Source organism: Chiloscyllium plagiosum, chromosome 19 (genome assembly GCF_004010195.1).
Source record: "Chiloscyllium plagiosum isolate BGI_BamShark_2017 chromosome 19, ASM401019v2, whole genome shotgun sequence".
NCBI lineage: Eukaryota > Metazoa > Chordata > Chondrichthyes > Orectolobiformes > Hemiscylliidae > Chiloscyllium > Chiloscyllium plagiosum.
The window spans coordinates 24,964,350-24,985,391 of NC_057728.1; the positions used below are offsets into that span (position 1 = coordinate 24,964,350).

Genomic DNA, 21,042 nt, shown 5'->3' on the forward strand with positions numbered 1-21,042 from the left:
CCATGTCTCCGTAATAGTCACAACATCGAAGTCCCAGGTACCACCCCACGCTGCAAGTTCACCTACCTTATTTCGTATACTTCTTGCATTGAAGTATACACACTTCAAGCCACTTTCCTGTTTACAGGCACCCTCCTTTGAGATTGATGCCATGTTCCTAACCTCCCTACACTCCAGGTCCTGCACCCTAAAGCTTCAGTCTAGGTTCCCATGCCCCTGCAGAGTTAGTTTAAACCCCCCCAAAGAGCACTAGCAAACCTCCTCCCAAGGCTACTGGTGCCCCTCAGGTTCAGGTGTAGACCATCCTGTTTATAGAGGTCCCACCTTCCCCTGAAAGAACCCCAGTTATCCAGATACCTGAATCCCTCCCTCCTGCACCATCCCTACAGCCACGCATTTAACTGTTCTCTCTCCCTATTCCTCGACTCTCTATCATGTGGCACGGGTAACAAACCAGAGACAACAACTCTGTTTGTTCTAACTCTGAGCTTCCAACCTAGCTCCCTGAAAGCCTGCCTAACATCCTCAGCCCTCTTCCTACCTATGTCGTTGGTGCCAATGTGGACCACGACTTCGGGCTGCACCCCCTCCCCATTCAGGACCCGGAAAACACGATCAGAGACGTGTTATCTTCTTTCTCTGGACTTTGCATGTCCTATTCTCCCCTTCCTCACTTTTAATGAAAGGTTCTTCACCGTTCTCAACACCACACTTCAGAGCTCTGTTCCTAAACCCAACTTACATTAATGCAAGTTTTTGAAAGAAGCTGGATAAGCCAGATGGGAATGTCATTGCTCCCACATGTCAGCCCTAATAGAGTCCTACAACATTCAAATACTTCTGCCTCTGGACAAGCCAATTGTTCATAACTGTACAATACTGCCCTACTAGTCATTGGTCAACATTGCAGTAAAACTGTATGGAGGGGAACCTGTGTTTCCAACTAATGATTTTGAGTTTTGCTTTAATTAGACCTTTGGCGAGAGGACTTTGGAAAGCTTTACCCCAGTGATTCAAGTTCTTGTGTCACTGTCATGCCTTGGGGCAATAACTGGAGGTCTATTTGCAGTTTCCAGGTATGGCTCAGCATATGGAAAGTATGTGTAATATTATGAAGTGCCTCCTTGAAACCAGAAACTGAAGAAAAAAGCACTAAAACTAGTTGCTTCATTGTACCAACATGTCGAGTTTCCTCATTTCTCAGCTTGCTATTTGGTTTAAGAAATAAATTCCTCCCCTTTCTCCATCAAAAATTGATAAATACTTCGAGTAGCAGACTAAGTAGAACGAAGAATCAATTATGCTGCAGTTTGAAATGAACCTGAAATCGGTTTCATGTGCACAATCAATTGACAATCAAAGAAGAATAACTACAGCTCTGACTCCCAAACAAAATCCAAGCTGAGCCAAACACCTTGAATACATTGGTATGTGTTGTACAATTTTAGTCCAGAGCAAGGCATATTTTGAAAGCCATGGTGCTGTCAATTGAATCACCTAGATATTGCATAAAGGGTATTTTTGCAATGAGAAGAACGTTCCTTCCATTTTCCTCTAACATTAAAGATTAGTTACTGATGAGATAGGAAGTCTGACACTGCATCAAAGCATACTTGCTAAAAGCCCTCGCTAGCAGCTAGACTCAGAACAGCCTGCAACAACTACACATCACATCTTGTAAAACTGCAATCAAACATCACTGCAGATAATAACATAAAATTTAGCATCTACAAGAGGCCAGTTTAAGCTAGTGTGTTATATTGGCTACTCAATATGATTTGCTATTATTGGATATGTCATTCATTGAAATTGAGTTTCAAATTCTACATTCTGTAACAGAATTGCTTCTAATATTTGAAAGGAACAGATCCATTGTTATATTTAGTTATAGTACTCATGTCTATTCTAGTAGCTGAATGGGTTCTTCAAGGATTCGTTGAGAAGAGGTGTAGATTCAATGACAGCATGTTGCATTGGCAATATGTGTTATATGGGACAAGTACCTAAATTAACAAAGCACCTAGTCATGGGACAAAACTGCTTTCAGTGAACAAAAACAAAAATCCAGGAGCAAGTTGTAAGATGGATTTATGTCAAAAAGGGAAGTTATTGGTGGAAGGAACATCTCTGAGAACCCTTATGAAGAGAATTAGAAAAGTCTTTGCCTGTTGAAATTCTGTAGCCAAATTAAAGTGATTGCATTGGGTTTGTGCTACTGTTTTAACTTAAACCTGATTTATATTATGTAGCCTAAATTGTAATCTGCTAATATGTATTCTTTCATTACCACATACTAAGTTAATAGAAGAAGGCTCTGGGCAGTGTTACTTCTGCATTGCAAGCTCATATTCAAGTTTATTAGGATAAACGACTCATTAGGGGCAGTTATAACACTGAACTTAAGAGAACTATCTGAGCTAGTGTCTAAGACAACAATTCTTTTCCACACTGAGCTGTGCAGATCAGGAACTGACCCTGAGATGAATGGGTGGAGACAGCGTGTCCAAAATCATTGATAATACCTGCTATTTTCTGTCTTGCAAAAGGGTATTCTTCGTGGCTTCAAGGGAAAATCAATGGCCAACTCTCTTCTCAATGATCCACATTCGACACCACACTCCTCTTCCAGCTGTACTTTTAATGGTGAGTACAGATCACAGTTACTTCCCAGCAGAACTGGCCACAGTCTAAAGCATGTGTCAAACAAAACATTCTGCACCAAATACCATTGTTTTTCAGTTCCATCTTGTGCTGTGGTGGAAGTCAGATCACTTGAATTGGCTTTGAATATTCTGAACTACTTTTAATTTGCTGTTGTTCAGCCACAGACGTTAGACATTGAATGCAGGACCTCACGTGGGAAATGCACTCCTACTGTGCTGCCATTATTTTTCAAACCATATTTTTTATTTCATTCAATGGAAGCTTTATTTTCCTCAATGATACTTAACTCTCAATGAAACTTATGTCTGTGCAAAGTTGGTTGCTGACCTTATATCAAGGAAGAGTTTCCCAACATGTGTTACACACTTCTGGACACCATCCTCATAACCCACACTGTAACTACAGATTGAAGTACTTACTGTAATTTCCTCCTGTGTTTGTAAACCATTCCTTCCTCTCTATCCAACCCACTAAGTATTTTCATTGGTGTTCTGCAATGCCTTCTCAAAAATATGTGAATCCATGCACGCAGACAAGTGCTTATTTCTTGATGGGCATCTTAGAGATCTTCACCACCAAACCTCCAGACATGTGCTGCCCTCAGTATGTCATGCATTGTGTGCTGGCTGTGCCATGTTATTATTCAACTTAACGGGTGTTCCATCATACCACAAGTGCAGTTTCATTAATGACCTCCCTTCCATCATAAGGTCAGAATTGGGATGTTCACTGATGTCTGCACAATATTCAGTGCCAGTTGTGACACCTCAGATACTGAAACAGTCTGCATCTATATACAAGATATGGACAACATCCAAGCTCAAGTTGACAGGTGGTAAATGACATTCCTACCACAAAGTGCTAGGCAATGACCACCTCAAACAAGAGATATCTTATCACTGAGATAATCTAATCAACAGAACTATTATTGCTGAATCACCCACTCTTAACAACTGGGTGCTAAAGTATGCATAGTCTTACCAGACCGTTAGGCTGTTCTCTCCTTAGAGAGAGATGACTGCCAGTGGTATAACCTGAGGGTCACTAAACCTCAGGTGAGGAGTTATGGAAGAGAATTCTTCATGATAACATCAGCCAGTACAGGATTGAACCCACACTGTTAGCATCAGTCTGATTTGCAAACCAGCCATCCAGCTGACTGAACTACCCATTAGATGAAAATGAAATGTGATTCCCACTTAACAAAAACATGAAATTCTACATCAATGTCTTATTCACATAAAAGTAATAATTCCTTTATTAGGAAGTATAATGGTCTTCCCCATCTAAGCAATAAAAGCTCACTATTATTGCAGTGTTTATTTGGTCTTCTGCATTAACTTCAAGTTCCCATCACATTAAACATCTCTGGGGGTAGAACTACGGGGCCAACTATTAGGCTGATATAACTCCCTTGTAATTATCAATTGTTTTTCAGATACCACTATCTTAGATACCTTTTAATCGAATCTCATCCCAAGAACGTGATTTCTTTTAGATTTTCTCAAAGTCTGCAGTTTTATTTCTAAGATTCGTGGATCTGGGCATCATTGGCAAGGCGAGAATTTAACGCTAGTTTCTAAATGTCTTTTAGGATTGTCTAGTTCTCAGTGATGGTAGTGCTCCATAATGTTATGGAGAGTTGGTTATACACTTTCATAGGAGATCTGGAATTTATATTGTGCACTCATTACTTGTTAATTTGAGATCCAAATCTGATACTATCCAAGTTGTTCTGATATGAATATAGGAGGCTTCAGAAGACATACCACAGAATCCCTATAGTGTGGAAAGAGGCCATTCAGCCCATCGAGTCTGCACTGACCATCCAAAGAGTATCCCACCCAGACCCAACTCCCCATCCTATCCCTGTAAATTAGCATTTACCATTGGTAATCCACCTAGCCTGCACATCTTTGGACCGCGGGAAGAAGCTGGAGCACGGTGGCACAGTGGTTAGCACTGCTGCCTCACAGTGCCAGAGACCCGGGTTCAATTCCCGCCTCAGGCGACTGACTGTGTGGAGTTTGCATGTTCTCCCCGTGTCTGCGTGGGTTTCCTCCGGGTGCTCCGGTTTCCTCCCACAGTCCAAAGATGTGCAGGGTCAGGTGAATTGGCCATACTAAATTGCCCGTAGTGTTAGATAAGGGGTAAATGTAGGGGTATGGGTGGGTTTCGCTTCGGCGGGTCGGTGTGGACTTGTTGGGCCGAAGGGCCTGTTTCCACACTGTAATCTAATCTAATCTAATCTAATCTAATCTAATCTAATCTAATCACCCAGAGGAAACCCACACAGACACATACAAGCACCCAAGGCTAGAATTCAACTTGGGTCCCCAGTGCTGCGAGGCAGCAGTGCTAACCACTGAGTCACCATGCCATCCAATTCCTGATAATTTCCATCCAAAACCGATTGACTTAAATTATCCTTGATGCTATTCACGGTGAAATGCAACTTTGATGTCAAAGACAGTCACTTTCTTCTTAACGCCGGAGTTCAGTTCTTTGTCCAACTTTGAACTGAAGCATTGATGACAGCTGGAGCCAACTGGTCCAAACTAAGTATAAATGAGCAAAGTATTGTAATTTTGCTGCAACTTGATACACTGTTGATAATAGCTTCTAACAGTTGTGAAAGAATCCTGGAATGGTTACAGCATAGAAAGAGGCCAATCAGATTAATGTGTGTGTACCAGCTCTGAGCAACTTACCTAGACCCACTTTGCCATCTTTCCCCCATGTTGTTATTGAGTCATAGAATCAGAGTCATAGAGATGTGCAGCACAGAAACAGACCCTTCGGTCCAACTCGTCCAAGCCGTCCAGATAGCCCAATCCAATCTAGTTCCACCTGACAGCACCCAGCCCATATCCCTCCAAACCCGTCCTATTCATATACCCATCCAAATGCCTTTTAAATGTTGCAATTGTATCAGCCTTCACCACTTCCTCTGGCAGCTCATTCCATACACGTACCACCCTCTGCGTGAAAACGTTGCCCCTCAGGTCTCTTTTATACCTTTCCCCTTTCACCCTAAACCTATGCCCTCTAGTTCTGGATTCCCCGAACCCAGGAAAAAGACTTTGTTTATTTATCCTATCCATGCCCCTCATAATTTTGTAAATCTCTATAAGGTCACCTCTCAGCCTCCAACGCTCCAGGGAAAACAGCCCCAGCCTGTTCAGCCTTTCCCTATAGCTTAAATCCTCCAACCCTGGCAACATCCTTGTAAATCTTTTCTGAACCCTTTCAAGTTTCTAACATCTTTCTGATAGGAAGGAGACCAGAATTGCACGCAATAATGTAACAGCGACCCAATCAATGTCCTGTACAGCCACAACATGACCTCCTAACTCCTGTACTCAATACTCTGACTGATAAAGGAAAGCATACCAAACGCCTTCTTCACTATCCTACCTACCTGTGACTCCACTTTCAAGGAGCTATGAACCTGCACTCCAAGGTCTCTGTTCAGCAACACTCCCTAGAACCTTACCATTAAGTGTATAAGTCCTGTTAAGATTTGCTTTCCCAAATTGCAGCACCTTGCATTTATCTGAAATAAACTCCATTTGCCACTTCTCAGCCCATTGGCCCATCTGATCAAGATCCTGTTGTAATCTGAGGTAACCTTCTTCGCTGTCCACTACCACTCCAATTTTAGTGTCATCTGTAAACTTATTCTCGGAGGAATCTTGGAGGAACTGTTTTGGCAAAGTCACAGCACAGAATCAGATAAGTGAATAGTTTTAAGTGTGGCCTACAGAAAGTCTGCAGTAGAGTGAGTATATGTTTTTTGAGATATGTCTCTTGATTAAACTTAAAATATAAGCCATAACTATTAACTTAACCTCGAGCAGTGTTTTGTAGAGGAATAAGACAGTGTTATTTTCTGGGTCTGTAGATTGCGAAGGAGCAAAAATGGCCTTTAGCAGAGTGATATGTACTTCTTGTCAGATGTGAGAGTTTAAGGAGAGTTAACGGGTTACTGTGGATTATATCTGCAATAAATGCTGTTGGTTGCGAATCCTATCAGATCGAATGGATCGATTGGAGAGTCAAAGAGTCAAATAGCACAGAAATAAACCTTTCAGTCCAGCGCGTCCAATAATTATCCAACTTTATTTTAAAGTATTCCAGATTTTGCTGCATATAAAGATTTTCCTCATGTCACTGTTGCTTCTTTTACCAATCACCCTAAGCATTGTCCTCTGGCCATTAATTATTCCACCAATGGGAGAAGTTTCTTCCTATCTATTCTGTCCAGATTCTTCATAATTTGGAACACCTCCAAAATAATTTCTCTTAATTATCTCTTCTTCAATGAGAACAGGCTCAGCTTATCCAATCTATACACTCATCCAATGATCCTCATTTCTAGATTCCTATGAATCTATCCTGGACTTTCTCTAAAGCCTTCACATTCTTCCTAAAATGTGGTTCCCAAAGCTGGACACATACTTGGGTTTATATGTCCTACTATTTGCATTAAAATATCTAATACATTTTGTCGAATGTTAATAAACTATTTATTTGTCTTCCTCAGTATCCGCTGATCATTTTGATGATTTTCATTGGTGATCTCTATGGTTTGCTGAATTTAAATAGCTTTCCTCGCTGGTTGTTTATGGGGTTTGTAACCCTTGGACTTATCCGACACCGTTACAAACAGCCAGATATACATCGTCCATTCAAGGTAGAGTATAATAGATTATTCATTAACCAAAAGGCAACACAGTACCAAGGTACTGGGTCTGGTAACAAGTTCCCCTTTTTTCATTCTGTTTCACTGGCTTGCCTCTTGAAAGCCCTGATCTCCACTAAGGTCAGGGTGAAGATCGGTTTCTGATCTTTGTGTAATTTCTAGCCCATTAAGGTACCACATGAGATTTTCTAGTAATGAAGCACCATTCCTGTTGTTTTAGGGGTGGAATTTCCTCCTTCCCTCTACCATCTTCCTTCTTGACAGGAGCTGCTAGGTACAATATGCTGCATTTGGATTTCCAGAAGGTATTTGACAAGATGCCACATTCATTGTGTAAAGTAGGAGCTCATGGAAGAGGGGGGTAATATATTAGTATGGAAAGAAGACTGGGTGGTGAGCAGAAAACAATAAGCATGATTTTTTTTAATCGCAGGATGTGACAAGGTGAGTTCAAAAGATGTCTATATTGGGACTTCAGCTTTTCACAATTTATATCCATGACATAGATGAGGGTAATGCAGGCATGGAAGATAAATTTACCACTGACACATGGGTAAGAAGGTCTGTTGTGAAGCAGAGCTTGTAAACAAAAACAGAAATTGTTGGAAAAGCTCAGCAGGTCCAGCAGCATCTGTGAAGAGGAATCAGAGTTAACATTTCAGGTCCGACGACCCTTCCTCAGAACTGATGGTAGCTAGGAAAATGTCGGTTTTTATGCAGAGGATAAGGTGGGGGGAGGAGGTAAGGAGCAAACAATAGGTGGGGATAGAGCTCAAAGAGAAAGAAAAACAGTTGGACAGACAAAAGAGTGGATAACAGTCTGGCTAGGAGGGTGAATAGCTGTTAATGGGAACTGTCGGTGGCTAATAATGGGTTGTGTATAAGATAATAAGGCCTAGTGTGTTGAGGTGGGGGGTGAGGACCTAGGAGAGTTCAAGCCCCAAACTTATTGAACTCAATATTGAGTTCAGAAGGCTGCAGGGTCCCCAAGTGGAAAAAGATGTGTTGTTTTTCCAGCTTACGCTGAGCTTCGCTGGAGCACTGCAGCAAGCCTGAGCCGGAGATGTTGGCCTGGGAACCGGGTGGCGTGTTGAACTGGCAGGTGGTTAAAGACATTGTAGATGGATATAAATAGTTGAGTGAACTGGAAAGATTCTGATAGATGGAGTATAACATGGAAATGCAAAGTTGTTCAGTTTGGCAAGAAGGAGAAAGCGAACACAGTATTATTTATGTGGAGAATGACAGCAGAAATCTGAGCTGCAGAGGGATCTATGCAGTAGTGCATTAGTTTCAAAATGTTAGTATGCAGGTGTAGCAAGAAAACTAATTGAATTTTCTCCTTTATTGAGAGAAATTCAGCATAAAAGTAAGGATGTTATACTTCAGTTATACAGGGCTTTGGTGAGTCTTATATAAGGATATCAATACATTAGAGATGGGTCAGAGGAAATTTACTAGATTGGTAACCCAGAATGAATAGTTTATCTTATGAGGATAGTTTGGATAGGTAGGGTCATTGAATATTTTAAAGAGGAAAGTAAGCATTTTCTTTCAGGAAAGGGAATTAAAAATTTCTTGAGGGTAAATTTGGAATCTGGATTTCAAGTAACAAACAGATCAGCCATGAGCCTATTCAGTGGTGCAGCAGGCCTGAGGAGCTGAAGGATCTACTTCTCCCCTACGTTGTATGTTTGTATTCATGAGCCCTGAAGCAGGTCAGATGCAGCGAGCTGAGTGGATGATCCATCTCAGTCTCCTTCAATGCTTCCCAATATCACTGATGCCAGTCTTCAGACAATTTGATTCAAAAAAACAGTTGGAGACAATGGACACCATAAAGATTATGGGCCTTGACAACATTCTGATAATAGTACTGAAGACCTGTGCCCCAGAACGTCCCACTTCCCTAGTCTAACTGTTCCAGTTCAGCTACAACACTGGTATCTACCCTAACAATGAGGAAAATTGCCCAGGTGTGTCCTGTGCAAAAAGCAGGACAAAATTAACCTGACCAATTATTGCTCCATCAGTCTACTCTCTCTCATCAATAAAGTGATGGAAGGTGTCATCAACAGTACTGTCAAACAGCACCTGCTCAGCAATAACCTGCTCAGTGACACCCAATTTAGGATCCACCAGGGCCACTCAGCTCCTGACCTCATTACAGCCTTGGTTCAAACATGGACAAAATAGCTGAATTACAGATGTGAGGTGAGAGTGACAGCTCTTGACATCATGGCCACATTCAACTGAGTGTGGTATCCAGGAGCTCTAGCAAAACTGGAACCAATGAGCATCAGAGGGGAAACTCTCCGAGGTTGGAAACATACCTGACACATAGGAAGATGGTTGTAGTTGTTGGAGGTCAGTCATCTCAGCTCCAGGACATCTATGCAGGAGTTCTTCAGAGTATTGTCCAAGGACCAACCATCCTTAGCTACTTCATCAATAACTGTCCCTCCATCATAAGATCATAAGTGGGGATGTTTGCCAATGACTGCACAATGTTTAGGACCATTTGTGACTCCTCAAATACCGAAGCAGTCCATGTTCAAATGGAACAAGATCTGGATAATATCCAGGCTTGGGTTGACAAGTGGCAAGTAACATTCATGTTACAAAGATGCCAGTCAATGAGCATCTCCATCCAAAGACAATCTAACCACTGTCCCTTGACATTCAGTCATGTTACTGTCACTGAATCTGACACTATCAACATCTTTGGGCTTACCATTGACCAGAATCTCAACTGCACTTGCCATATAAATGTAACAGCGACAAGAGTAGGTCAGAGGTGAAGAATACTTCAGCGAATTGTTCAGCTCCTGATTCCCCAAAGCCTGTCCACCATCTTTCAGGCATGAGTCAGGAGTGTGATGAATACTTCCCACTTTTCTGGATAGCCACAGGTCCAAGAACACACAATTGGCTTGACATATCAAGGACAAAGCAGCCCACTTGATTTGCACCATAACCACAAGCATCCATTCTCTCCAACACCATTGCTCAGTAGCAGTAGTGTGTACCATTTATGACATGTACTGCAGAAATTCACCAAATATCCTTAGACAACACCTTCCTAATCCATGATCACTTCCATCAGGAAGGACAAGGACAGCATATAGATGGGAACACCATCACCTACAGGTTCCCCTCTAAGCCACTCACCATCCTGACTTGGAAACATATCGTCATTCCTTTGCTGCTACTGGGTCAAAATCCTAGAATTCCCTTCCTAAAAGCATTGGAGGTCAACCTACAGTACCTGAAATGCAGCAGGTCAAAAAGGAAGCTCACCACTACCTTCTCAAGGGCAACTAGGGATTGACAATAAATGCTGGCCAGCCAGTGACACCCACATTCCAAGAGTGAATAACAAAAAAGCAGAACTCTTGCCATCTGGAACTTCATCCCAAAAAATATCTTCATGCTTCTTTTGATTCCAGTGCATTTTGCTCCCAGATTTTGCTTCCTTTGAACGCTGCAAATATTCACTCAGTCACCTCCATCTAACCAGCATATTCCTATGCTTTGAGAAGACGGTAACCATTCGTTTCAAATAGCATACACGTTCCTTTGCTGTACCATCTGCAGTTTGCCATCTAAAGCTTCATCCCAAATAGAAGTTTCACCACTTTTCTAACAAACCAAACAGTGGGTGAAAACAGCTGAGGCACAAAATGTATTTCCCATTAAATTCAAGCAGCAGATTTTAAATAATGCTATCTTTGTCCTTCCTGTGCTAACCCATTGGCTTCCATGGGCACAATTTTCTAATTCAGAAACTGAACTAGTTTCACAAAATTGAATGAAGTCAGTCCTCCTCTATATCAGCATATTCAGTATGTCCCTGATATAGTGTGCACTGTCACAGTCTTTACTATCTCACATGATAAAGGCTTATATTATTTAACAAAAAGGAAATAGTCAAGATAGAGTATAGTATATAAAATGTACATTTTATTATTTTATATTTATTATATAATAAAATGTACATTTTATTATTTTATATTTATTCTTAAATTACAAAACATTGGCTTGTTATGAAGCTTTTAAATGACACTGCTGTTAAAATTGACTGAAAGTGAGCTGATCAAAAATGTTTTTAACTCCCTTAGGTTCCAATAATCATTCCTGGAATCTTTACTGTAATGTGCCTGTTTCTTGTAGTCATGTCCCTTTACTCTGACCCTATCAACACCGGGATTGGCTGTGCTTTAACACTGTCTGGTGTACCTGTCTATTACCTAATAGTAAGTCGACCTCATGGACCAGCCTGGTGGAGAAAAACACTTTGTAAGTACAGATGTAAAGTAATAACTGTAAATTCATACCTCCTCATCTGGCTATTTTCGTACACTCCTGAATGACCTCCCATGTTTTGTACTCTGTAAGCTTAAGGTATTCCAAATCCATGTTGCCTTTTGTCCTAATGCATACAAATAGCCCATTCAACCTTCACTTTTGTGCTTACTGTCTTAAGTTGACTCAGTTAAACAATGCATCAATTTTAAAATTCTCATCTTTGTTTCTGAAGACATCTATCAACTCAGTCCTCCCTTTCTCCGAACTTTCCTTCAGTTCCATAACTATCCAGGATATTTACACTCCTTTAATTCTGCCCTTTTCATCATTCGATCATTAGTGCTGCACTTTCTGCCATCGAGGCGGTAAATTCTGCAATTCTATCCTTACACCTTTTCATTTATGTAGCTCACTTTCTTCCTTTAAAATACTCCCTCAGGCCTACGTTGTTGTCTAATCTTTGATTACCTACTCTAACATACTGTTATGTGGTTCTGTGTCACATTTTGCATTATAATGCTCCTCTGGAGTGCCCTGGGATTTTATGATGTTAATGTGAGATATAAATACAAGTTTTTGCTGTGAGATAGAATTAAAATAAAAGAACCAAAGGACCTGATAAACACAGTGTTATGAGAAATTAATCTTAATAAACTTTAGTGTAAAATGGAGAGAAATTAGCTGAAGTGTTGCATCATATAACTGGAATTGAAGAATTGACTCAGAATGTCAATGTAGTCAATTTGCAAAGCTTGCAAATTTCCAATGATTTACTCCAACTGATAGACAATTAGGCATAATAACCTTTACTGTTGCCTCTCCAGTACAGGTCTCTTATTTGGCAAGACTCAAGGTTGGGTTAAGCATATCATGAAACTCATCTTTACCTTGAAGAAATTGCAACATCCCGTGCTTTAAAAAATTAAGCATTAAATGGGACAATTCAATAATGCTGCATCTGGAATATACTTAATATCAGACCAAGGTTTGATGCACATATGCATGTGACAAGGGCAAATTCAAGTTGTTGAAACTGTACTTTGGGTGAGGCTGCAAAAGAAACCCAATTATACTATCATGAGAAGACATTTCTGTTTTCTACTAAAACAATATTTAATTTCTGAAATCAAAAGCAAGTTCATAGTTCTTTGAAAGTGGAGTCACAGGTAAAAAGGATAGTGAAGAAGGAATTTGGAATGCATGTATAGGAGTATAGGAGGTGAGATGTCATGTTGCAGCTCAACAGGATATTGGTTAGGCCACTTTTGGAATACTGTGTGCAATTCTGGTCTCCTTGCTACAGAAAGGGTTCAGAAAAGATTTACAAGGATGTTGCCAGGGTTGGAGGGTTTGAGCTATAGAGAGAGGCGGAATAGGCTTGGGCTATTTTCTTGGTGGCGTGTGTATGGAACAAGCTGCTAGAGGAAGTGGTAGAGGCTGGTACAATGACAACATTTAAAAGTCATGTGGTTCTTTATATGAATAGGAAGCGTTCAGAGGGATATAGGCCAAATGTTGGCAAATGCGCCTAGATTAATTTAGGATATCTGGTCGGCATGGACGAGTTGAACCGAGAGGTCTGTCTCCGTGTTGTACACTTTATGACTCTACTGTGGATGCTGGAGAGCTGAAGTACAAACAATAAGAGCAGATCTGGCAGTATCCTAAGTTAATATTTTGAGTCCAATATAATTTTTCTATTTTGTCATCTATTTAGTTTTCATGTGCTCAATATATATATATTTCAACAGCTCCTTTTCGATGTTTTATCTCATACTGAGAGGTTTCTTTTTCTCTCTTAACCTCCAATAATTTCACCAAGGCTGTTTAGAATTTCTAACGGACAAACTGTTCAATCTATTCAGGATAGAACTTTTCATTGTAATTACTAAAAAAATGAAAATTCAAATAGGGCTAATTTCCTTCATCCTTGATTTATCAAATATTTCTGCAGCAATACTCATGTAACAAAAATTCTCCTTAAATAAGCATGTTTAATTTTGGCAATTTTGTTTCAAATCTTCCACCAAATAATACTTGCACTCCTGACATGATATTATTCCAGTTTATAGATTGGCTGTTGAATATTAACAAGTGAGTTGGAGAATCTGAACAGGTTTGGTTGCTGCCTTTCTCCAGAAACTTCTATTTTTGATTCAGATCTCCAGCACCCACAACTCTGTGTTTTATTTTTGAGTTGTACATCGTCTCATTCTAGCAAGAAATCACAATTGTTTTTTGGTTTTACGATCTTTACAAAACATGGAAGGGAGATCAAAAACAGAGCGATTAATTTTATTTGGTATATCCAGTCCAGGTTAAAAATTCAATACAATAAATTGTAAAAAAGGTTGGAGAGATAATGACTGCAGAGAACATTAGACAAAATGTGGTTGACTGTTGACTACTCTCTGGACAAGTCAGGATGGGCAACGCCCACATCCCATGAATGAACAAACAAAAATCTCTTCTGTTCATGTATTCCAAAGAAACTTGACACGATTTAAAAATGCCAGTAACAAAATCATTTAAAACAGTTTATACCACAGTTTATATTTCCTGACCACTTTAACAGCATTAACATAAGCATCAAAATTTTGCCAATGAAAATATTGTCCTTCATCTTGTTCAGGATACATTCTATTTCCACTTTTCAGTTAAGTCGTACAAAATGCCTTGAATGTGGCAAATGCAAGAATTTAGATATGCCATGCCTTAGCCCTGACATTTCTTCAGTGCATTAGATTAATCTAATTTTCTCAGAAAGTGGGAAGCACTCACACTACCACATTTATTATTCATTCTTATTGTCAGAGATGTGTGACTGTAGAAGACTGGAGGTTGGCTAACATGGTGCCAAGGTAATAAGGAAGGTGGTAAAAAAGAAACAAGGAACTATAGACTGGTGAGTCTGACATCAGAGGTGGGCAAGTTTTTAGATTAGATTACTTACAGTGTGGAAACAGGCCGTTCGGCCCAACAAGTCCACACCAACCCGCCGAAGCGCAACACACCCATACACCTACATTTATCCCTTCACCTAATACTACGGGCAATTTAGCATGGCCAATTCACCTACCCTGCACATCTTTAGACTGTGGGAGGAAACCCACGCAGACACGGGGAGAATGTGCAAACTCCACATAGTCAGTCACCTGAGGTGGGAATTGAACCCAGGTCTCTGGCACTGTGAGGCAGCAGTGCTAACCACTGTGCCACCGTGCCGCCCCAAGTTGTTGGAGGGAAACCTGAGGGACAGGGTTTACATGTGTTTGGAAAGGCAAGGACTGATTAGGGATAGTCAACATGGCTTTGTGTATGGGAAACCGTGTCTCACTAACTTGATTATGTTTTTTGAAGAAGTAATGAAGAGGATTGATGAGGGCAGAGCAGAGGACATGATCAGTATGGACTTTAGTAAGGCGTTCAATAAGGTTCCTTGTGGGAGACTAGTTAGTAAGGTTAGATCACATGGAAAAGAGGGAGAACTAGACATTTAGATACAGAACTGGCTTGAAGGTAGAAGACATAGGGTGGCGCTGGAAAGTTGCTTTCCAGACTGGAGGACTGTGACCATAATGTGCCACAAGGATTGGTGCTGGCACTGCTTTTCATCATTCATATAAATTATTTTGAAATGAACATAGGCAGTATGTTTACTAAGTTTGCAGATGACACCAAAATTGGAGGTGTAGTGGACAGCGAAGAAGGTTACCTCAGAGTATAACAGCACCTTGATCAGATGGGTCAATGGGCCAAGGAGTGGCAGATGGAATTTAATTTAGATAAATGTGAGGTGCTACATTTTGGAAAAGCAAATCAGGGCAGGACTTATATATTCAATGCTAAGTCCTGGGGAGTGTTGTTTAACAAAGAGACCTTGGGTACAGGTTCATAGTTCCTTGAAAGTGGAGTCGCAGGTAGATAAGGTAATGAAGAAGGCATTTGGTATGCTTGCCTTTATTGATTAATGCATTGAATATAAGATTTAGGAGGTCATGTTGCAGCTGTACAGGACATTGGTGAGGCTACTTTTGAAATATTGTATGCTATTATGGTCTCCCTGCTATAAGAAAGATGTTGTGAAACTTGAAAAATTTACAGAAAAGATTTACAAGGATATTGCCAGGGTTGGAGGGTTTGAGCTTTCGGGAAGGGCTGAATAGACTGGGGCTATTTTTCCCTGGAGTGTCAGAGGCTGAGGAGTGACCTTATAGAGTTTTATAATATCATGAGGGGCATGGATAGGGTGAATAGTCAAGGCCTTTTTCCTGGGGTGAGGTGTCCAAACTAGACATCATAGGTTTAAGGAGAGAGGAGAAAAACTTAAAAGGGATTAAGGGGCAACTTTTCCATGCAGAGGATGGTGCATGTATGGATTGAACTGCCAGACGGAGTGGTGGAGGCTGGTAAAATAACAACAATGAAAAGGCATCTGGATGGGTATATGAATAGGAAGGGTTGAGAGGGATATGGGCCAAATGCTGGTAAATGAGACGAGATTAATTTAGGCTATCTGGTCGGCATGGATGAGTTGAACTGAAGGGTATGTTTCCGTGCTATGACTCAATGACTCTATAACTGTGTGTCTTGAGCAGCCATTTCAAAGTATATTAGAATTAGACGGTATTTAATGGGTTTGGGTGAAGGTGATTTCATCAGGTTCTTATTACCGAACTAATTTGTTTTCTTCACGCAATCTTGCAACTGTCGATGTAATTTATTTACAATATGCACTTCTTGTCAGATGGGGGAGTTTAAGGAGAGTTAACCTGAGCTACAAACCTTCACAAACCTTGCAGTTTAAGGAGAGTTTACATGTTACTGTGGATTATATCTGCAATAAACACTGATGGTTGCAAATCCTATCAGAACAAATGGATCGGTTGGAGAGACAGTGAGAGGCAATGAAGAATTTGCAACAGCAACAGTATATGATGGATGGCAGTTATAGGAAAGGGGAAAAGTCACAGATACAGTCACATAGATGGGTTAAATCCAGGAAAGGTAAGAGAGGTAGGCAGCCAGGGCAGGAGTCTTCTGTGGCTATCCCCATTTTAAACAAGTACGCTGTTTTGGAAAATGTAGGGAGTGATGGATTCTCAGGAGAACGTAGCATGAACAGTCAGGTTTCTGGTATTGAGACTGGCTTTAATGCAACGAGGGGTACGTCAGGTTCCAAGAGATCAACTGTGTTAGGGGACTCTCTAGTCCGAGGTACAGACAGACATTTCTGTGGCCAGCAGCGAAAAATCAGAATGGTGTGTTGCTTCCCTGGTGCCAGGATCAAGGATATCTCAGAGAGGTGCAGAATATTCTCATGGGGGAGAGGGGCCAGCAGGAGGTCATTGTATACATTGGAACCAATGACATAGGAAGGGAAAAGGTTGAGATTCTGAAGGGAGATTACAGAGAGTTAGGCAGGAATTTAAAAAGGAGGTCCTCGAGGGTAGTAATATCTGGATTACTCCCGGTGCTTGAGCTAGTGAGGGCAGGAATAGGAGGATAGAGCAGATGAATGCATGGCTGAGCAGCTGGTGTATCGGAGAAGGATTCACATTTTTGGATCAATGAAATCTCTTTTGGGGTAGAAGTGGCCTGTACAAGAAGGACGGATTGCACCTAAATTGGAAGGGGACTAATATACTGGCAGGGAAATTTGCTAGAACTGCTTGGGAGGATTTAAACTAGTAAGGTGGGGGGGGTGGGACCCAGGGAGATAGTGAAGAAAGCGATCAATCTGAGACTGGTACAGTTGAGAACAGAAACAAGTCAAACAGTCAGGGAAGGAGGGACAAGGTAGGACAAATAAATTAAACTGCATTTATTTCAATGCAAGAGGCCTAACAGGGAAGGCAGATGAACTCAGGGCATGGTTAGGAATATGGGAATGGGATATCATAGCAATTACAGAAACATGGCTCAGGGATGGGCAGGACTGGCAGCTTAATGTTCCAGGATACAAATGCTACAGGAAGGAAGAAAGGGAGGCAAGAGAGGAGGGAGAGTTGCGTTTTTGATAAGGGATAGCAGTACAGCTGTGCTGAGGGAGGATATTCCCGGAAATACATCCAGGGAAGTTATTTGGGTGGAACTGAGAAATAAGAAAGGGATGATCACCTTATTAGGATTGTATTATAGACCGCCTAAAAGTCAGAGGGAAATTGAGAAACAAATTTGTAAGGAGGTCTCAGCTATCTGTAAGAATAATAGGGTGGTTATGGTAGGGAATTTTAACTTTCCAAACATAGACTGGGACTGCCATTGTGTTAAGGGTTTAGATGGAGAGGAATTTGTTAAGTGTGTACAAGAAATTTTTCTGATTCAGTAAGTGAAGAGAAGATGCAAAACTTGACCGACTCTTGGGAAACAAGGCATGGCAGTGACTGAAGTGTCAATGTGGGAGCACTTTGGGGCCAGCGACCATAATTCTATTAGATTTAAAATGATGGAAAAGGATTGACCAGATCTAAAAGTTGAAGTTCTAAATTGGAGAAAGGCTAATTTTGACGGTATTAGGCAAGAACTTTCAAAATCAGATTGGGGCAAACGTTCGCAGGTAAAGGGACGGCTGGAAAATGGGAAGCCTTCAGAAATGAGATAACAAGACCGGTTTCCTCCCACAGTCCAAAAGTGTGCAGGTTAGGTGAATTGGCCATGCTAAATTGCCCGTAGTGGTAGGTGAAGTGGCAAATGTAGGGGAATGGCTCTGGGTGGGTTGCTCTTCAGAGGATCGGCATGAACTTGTTGGACTGAAGGGCCTGTTTCCACACTGTAAGTAATCTAAATCTAAATATGTCAGGTATAGACAAGAAAGATCAAGTGAATCCTTAGAAGAGTATAAAGGCAGTAAGAGTGTTCTTAAGAGGGAAATCAGGAGGGCAAAAAGGCAAACAGAATTAAGGAGAATCCAAAGGGTGTTTACTTACAAATACATTAAGGACAAAAGGGTAACTAGGGAGAGAGTAGGGCCCCTCAACGATCAGTAAGGCGGCCTCTGTGTGGAGCCACAGAAAATAGGGGAGACACTAAATGAGTATTTTGCATTAGTATTTATGATGGAAAAGGACATGGAAGATATAGAATGTAGGGAAATAGATGGTGATATCATGAAAAATGTTCAGATTACAGAAGGGGAAGTGATGGATGTCTTGAAATGCATACAAGTGGATAAATGCCCAGGACCTGATCAGGTGTACCCGAGAACTCTGTGGGAAGCTAGGGAAGTGAATGCTGGGCCTCTTGCTGAGATATTTGCATCATTGATAGTCACAGGTGAGGTGCCAGAAGACTGGAGGTTAGCTAATGTGCTGCCACTGTTTAAGAAGGGTGGTAAGGACAAGCCAGGGAACTATAGACCAATGAGCCTGACGGTGGGCAAGTTGTTGGAGGGCATCCTGAGGGACAGGATGTACATGTATTTGGAAAGGCAAGGATTGATTGACTGATAGTCAATATGGTTTTGTGCGTGGGAAATCATGTCTCACAAACTTGATAGAAGTTTTTGAAGAAGTAACAAAGAAGATTGATGAGGGCAGAGCGGTAGATGTCATCTATATGGACTTCAGTAAGGCGTTCATCAAGGTTCCCCATGGGAGACTGATTAGCAAGGTTAGATCTCACAGAATACAGGGAGAACTAGCCATTTGGATACAGAACTGGCTCAACGGTAGAAGACAGAGGTGGTGGTGGAGGGTTGTTTTTCAGACTGGAGGCCAGTGACCAGTGGAGTGCCACAAGGATCGGTGGCACTTTTCGTCATTTATATAAATGATTTGGGTGTGAGCATAAGAGGAATGCTGAGTAAGTTTGCAGATGACACCAAACTTGCAGGTGTAGTGGACAGCAAAGAAGGTTACCTCAGATTACAACAGGATCTTGATCAGATGGGCTATTGAGCTGAGAACTGGCAGCTGGAGTTGAATTCAGATAAATGTGAGGTGCTGCATTTTGAGAAAGCAAATCTTATCAGAACTTATACACTTAATGGTAAGGTCCTAGGGAGTGGTGCTAAACAAAGAGACCTTGAGTGCAGGTTCATAGCTCCTTGAGAGTGGAGTCGCAGATAGATAGGATAGTTTGGTATGTTTTCCTTTATCGGTCAGAGTATTGAGTACAGGAGTTGGGAGGTCATGTTGTGGCTGTACAGGACATTGGTTAGACCACTGTTGGAATATTGCATGCAATTCTGGTCTCCTTCCTATTGGAAAGATGTTGTGAAACTTGAAAGGGTTCAGAAAAGATTTACAAGGATGTTGCCAGGGTTGGAGGATTTGAGCTATTGGGAGAGGTTGAATGGGCTAGAGCTGTTTTCCCTGAAGTGATGGAGGCTGAGGGGTGACCTTCTAGAGATTTACAAAATCATGAGGGGCATGGATAGGATAAATAGACAAAATCTTTTTCCTGGGGTTAGGGAGTCCAGAACTAGAGGGCATAGGTTTAGGGTGAGAGGGGAAAGATATAAAAGAGACCCAAGGGGCAACATTTTCATGCAGTGGGTGGTACATGTATGGAATGAGCTGCCAGAGGAAGTGGTGGAGGCTGGTACAATTGCAACATTTAAAAGACATTTGGATGGGTATATGAATAGGAAGGGTTTGGAGGGATATGGGCTGGGTGCTGGTAGGTGGGTCTAGATTGGGTTGGGATATCTAGTCGGCATGGACGGGTTGGACCAAAGGGTCGGTTTCCGTGCTGTACACCTCTGTGACTCCAAATCATTACACTACCACACATCCACAATCTATCAGATTATCATTTAAAGAAGCAATTGGGCTCATTGATACTCCACTTAATGGAAAGAACCATCATTAACTTCAATATTCTGATATGTTTATTTGATGAAAATTTCTTTCAATATGCTTTAATCTATTTGACTTTTACAGGTTCTAGTTCTTCAATATTAGACTGTATCTACTTGCTTTTCAGATATTTTCACTCTCAAACTGCAGATTTTAATGGAAGTGGTTCAACAGGAGATTGTGACTTTCTGAGAATCAGTAACAGAGAGCACTCAAATCTTTCTGCACATTTATCGCTGCAAGAGACTCTCAACAAAGCATGCCATCTGAGGGATAGGATATGATCATTATGTGAGAAATGCACTCTTGCTAATTCTGTTACATTAAATAGTTCTGTGTTAACTTCGCTAGCTCAATTCTTTCGTGACTAATTGCTTGAATTATACAACAGGAAGGTGGGTGCTAAGTAAATTAGACTTAGTTGTCAGAGATGGAGGACTTATTATTACATAGCAACAAACTGGGGAGAAAGTATTAAATAAAGAAAAGTATACACATTAAAAAGAGAAGGAAGTAATAGTTGTCAGTTTTCTTAATATTTTCATGCAGAATGGATTACTGTGA

The 21,042-nt window shown here is 41.0% G+C and overlaps 1 protein-coding gene across 4 annotated transcripts in view; it reads left to right on the plus strand.

Moving 5' to 3' along the window:
- The window catches only part of LOC122559598 (cystine/glutamate transporter-like), a 77,710-nt gene extending 56,890 nt beyond the window's left edge, over positions 1-20,820 (plus strand). For 3 of the 4 annotated variants that reach the window (XM_043709354.1, XM_043709355.1, XM_043709358.1), the window contains 5 exons: positions 973-1,076; positions 2,547-2,643; positions 7,211-7,360; positions 11,491-11,668; positions 20,606-20,820. In XM_043709354.1, the coding sequence (XP_043565289.1) occupies positions 973-1,076; positions 2,547-2,643; positions 7,211-7,360; positions 11,491-11,668; positions 20,606-20,670 (594 nt within the window). In that variant the 3' untranslated portion in view covers positions 20,671-20,820. The remainder of the gene's footprint in view (positions 1-972; positions 1,077-2,546; positions 2,644-7,210; positions 7,361-11,490; positions 11,669-20,605) is intronic. The other variant, XR_006314478.1, reaches the window with a different exon arrangement.
- The last annotated feature ends 222 nt before the right edge of the window (positions 20,821-21,042 follow it).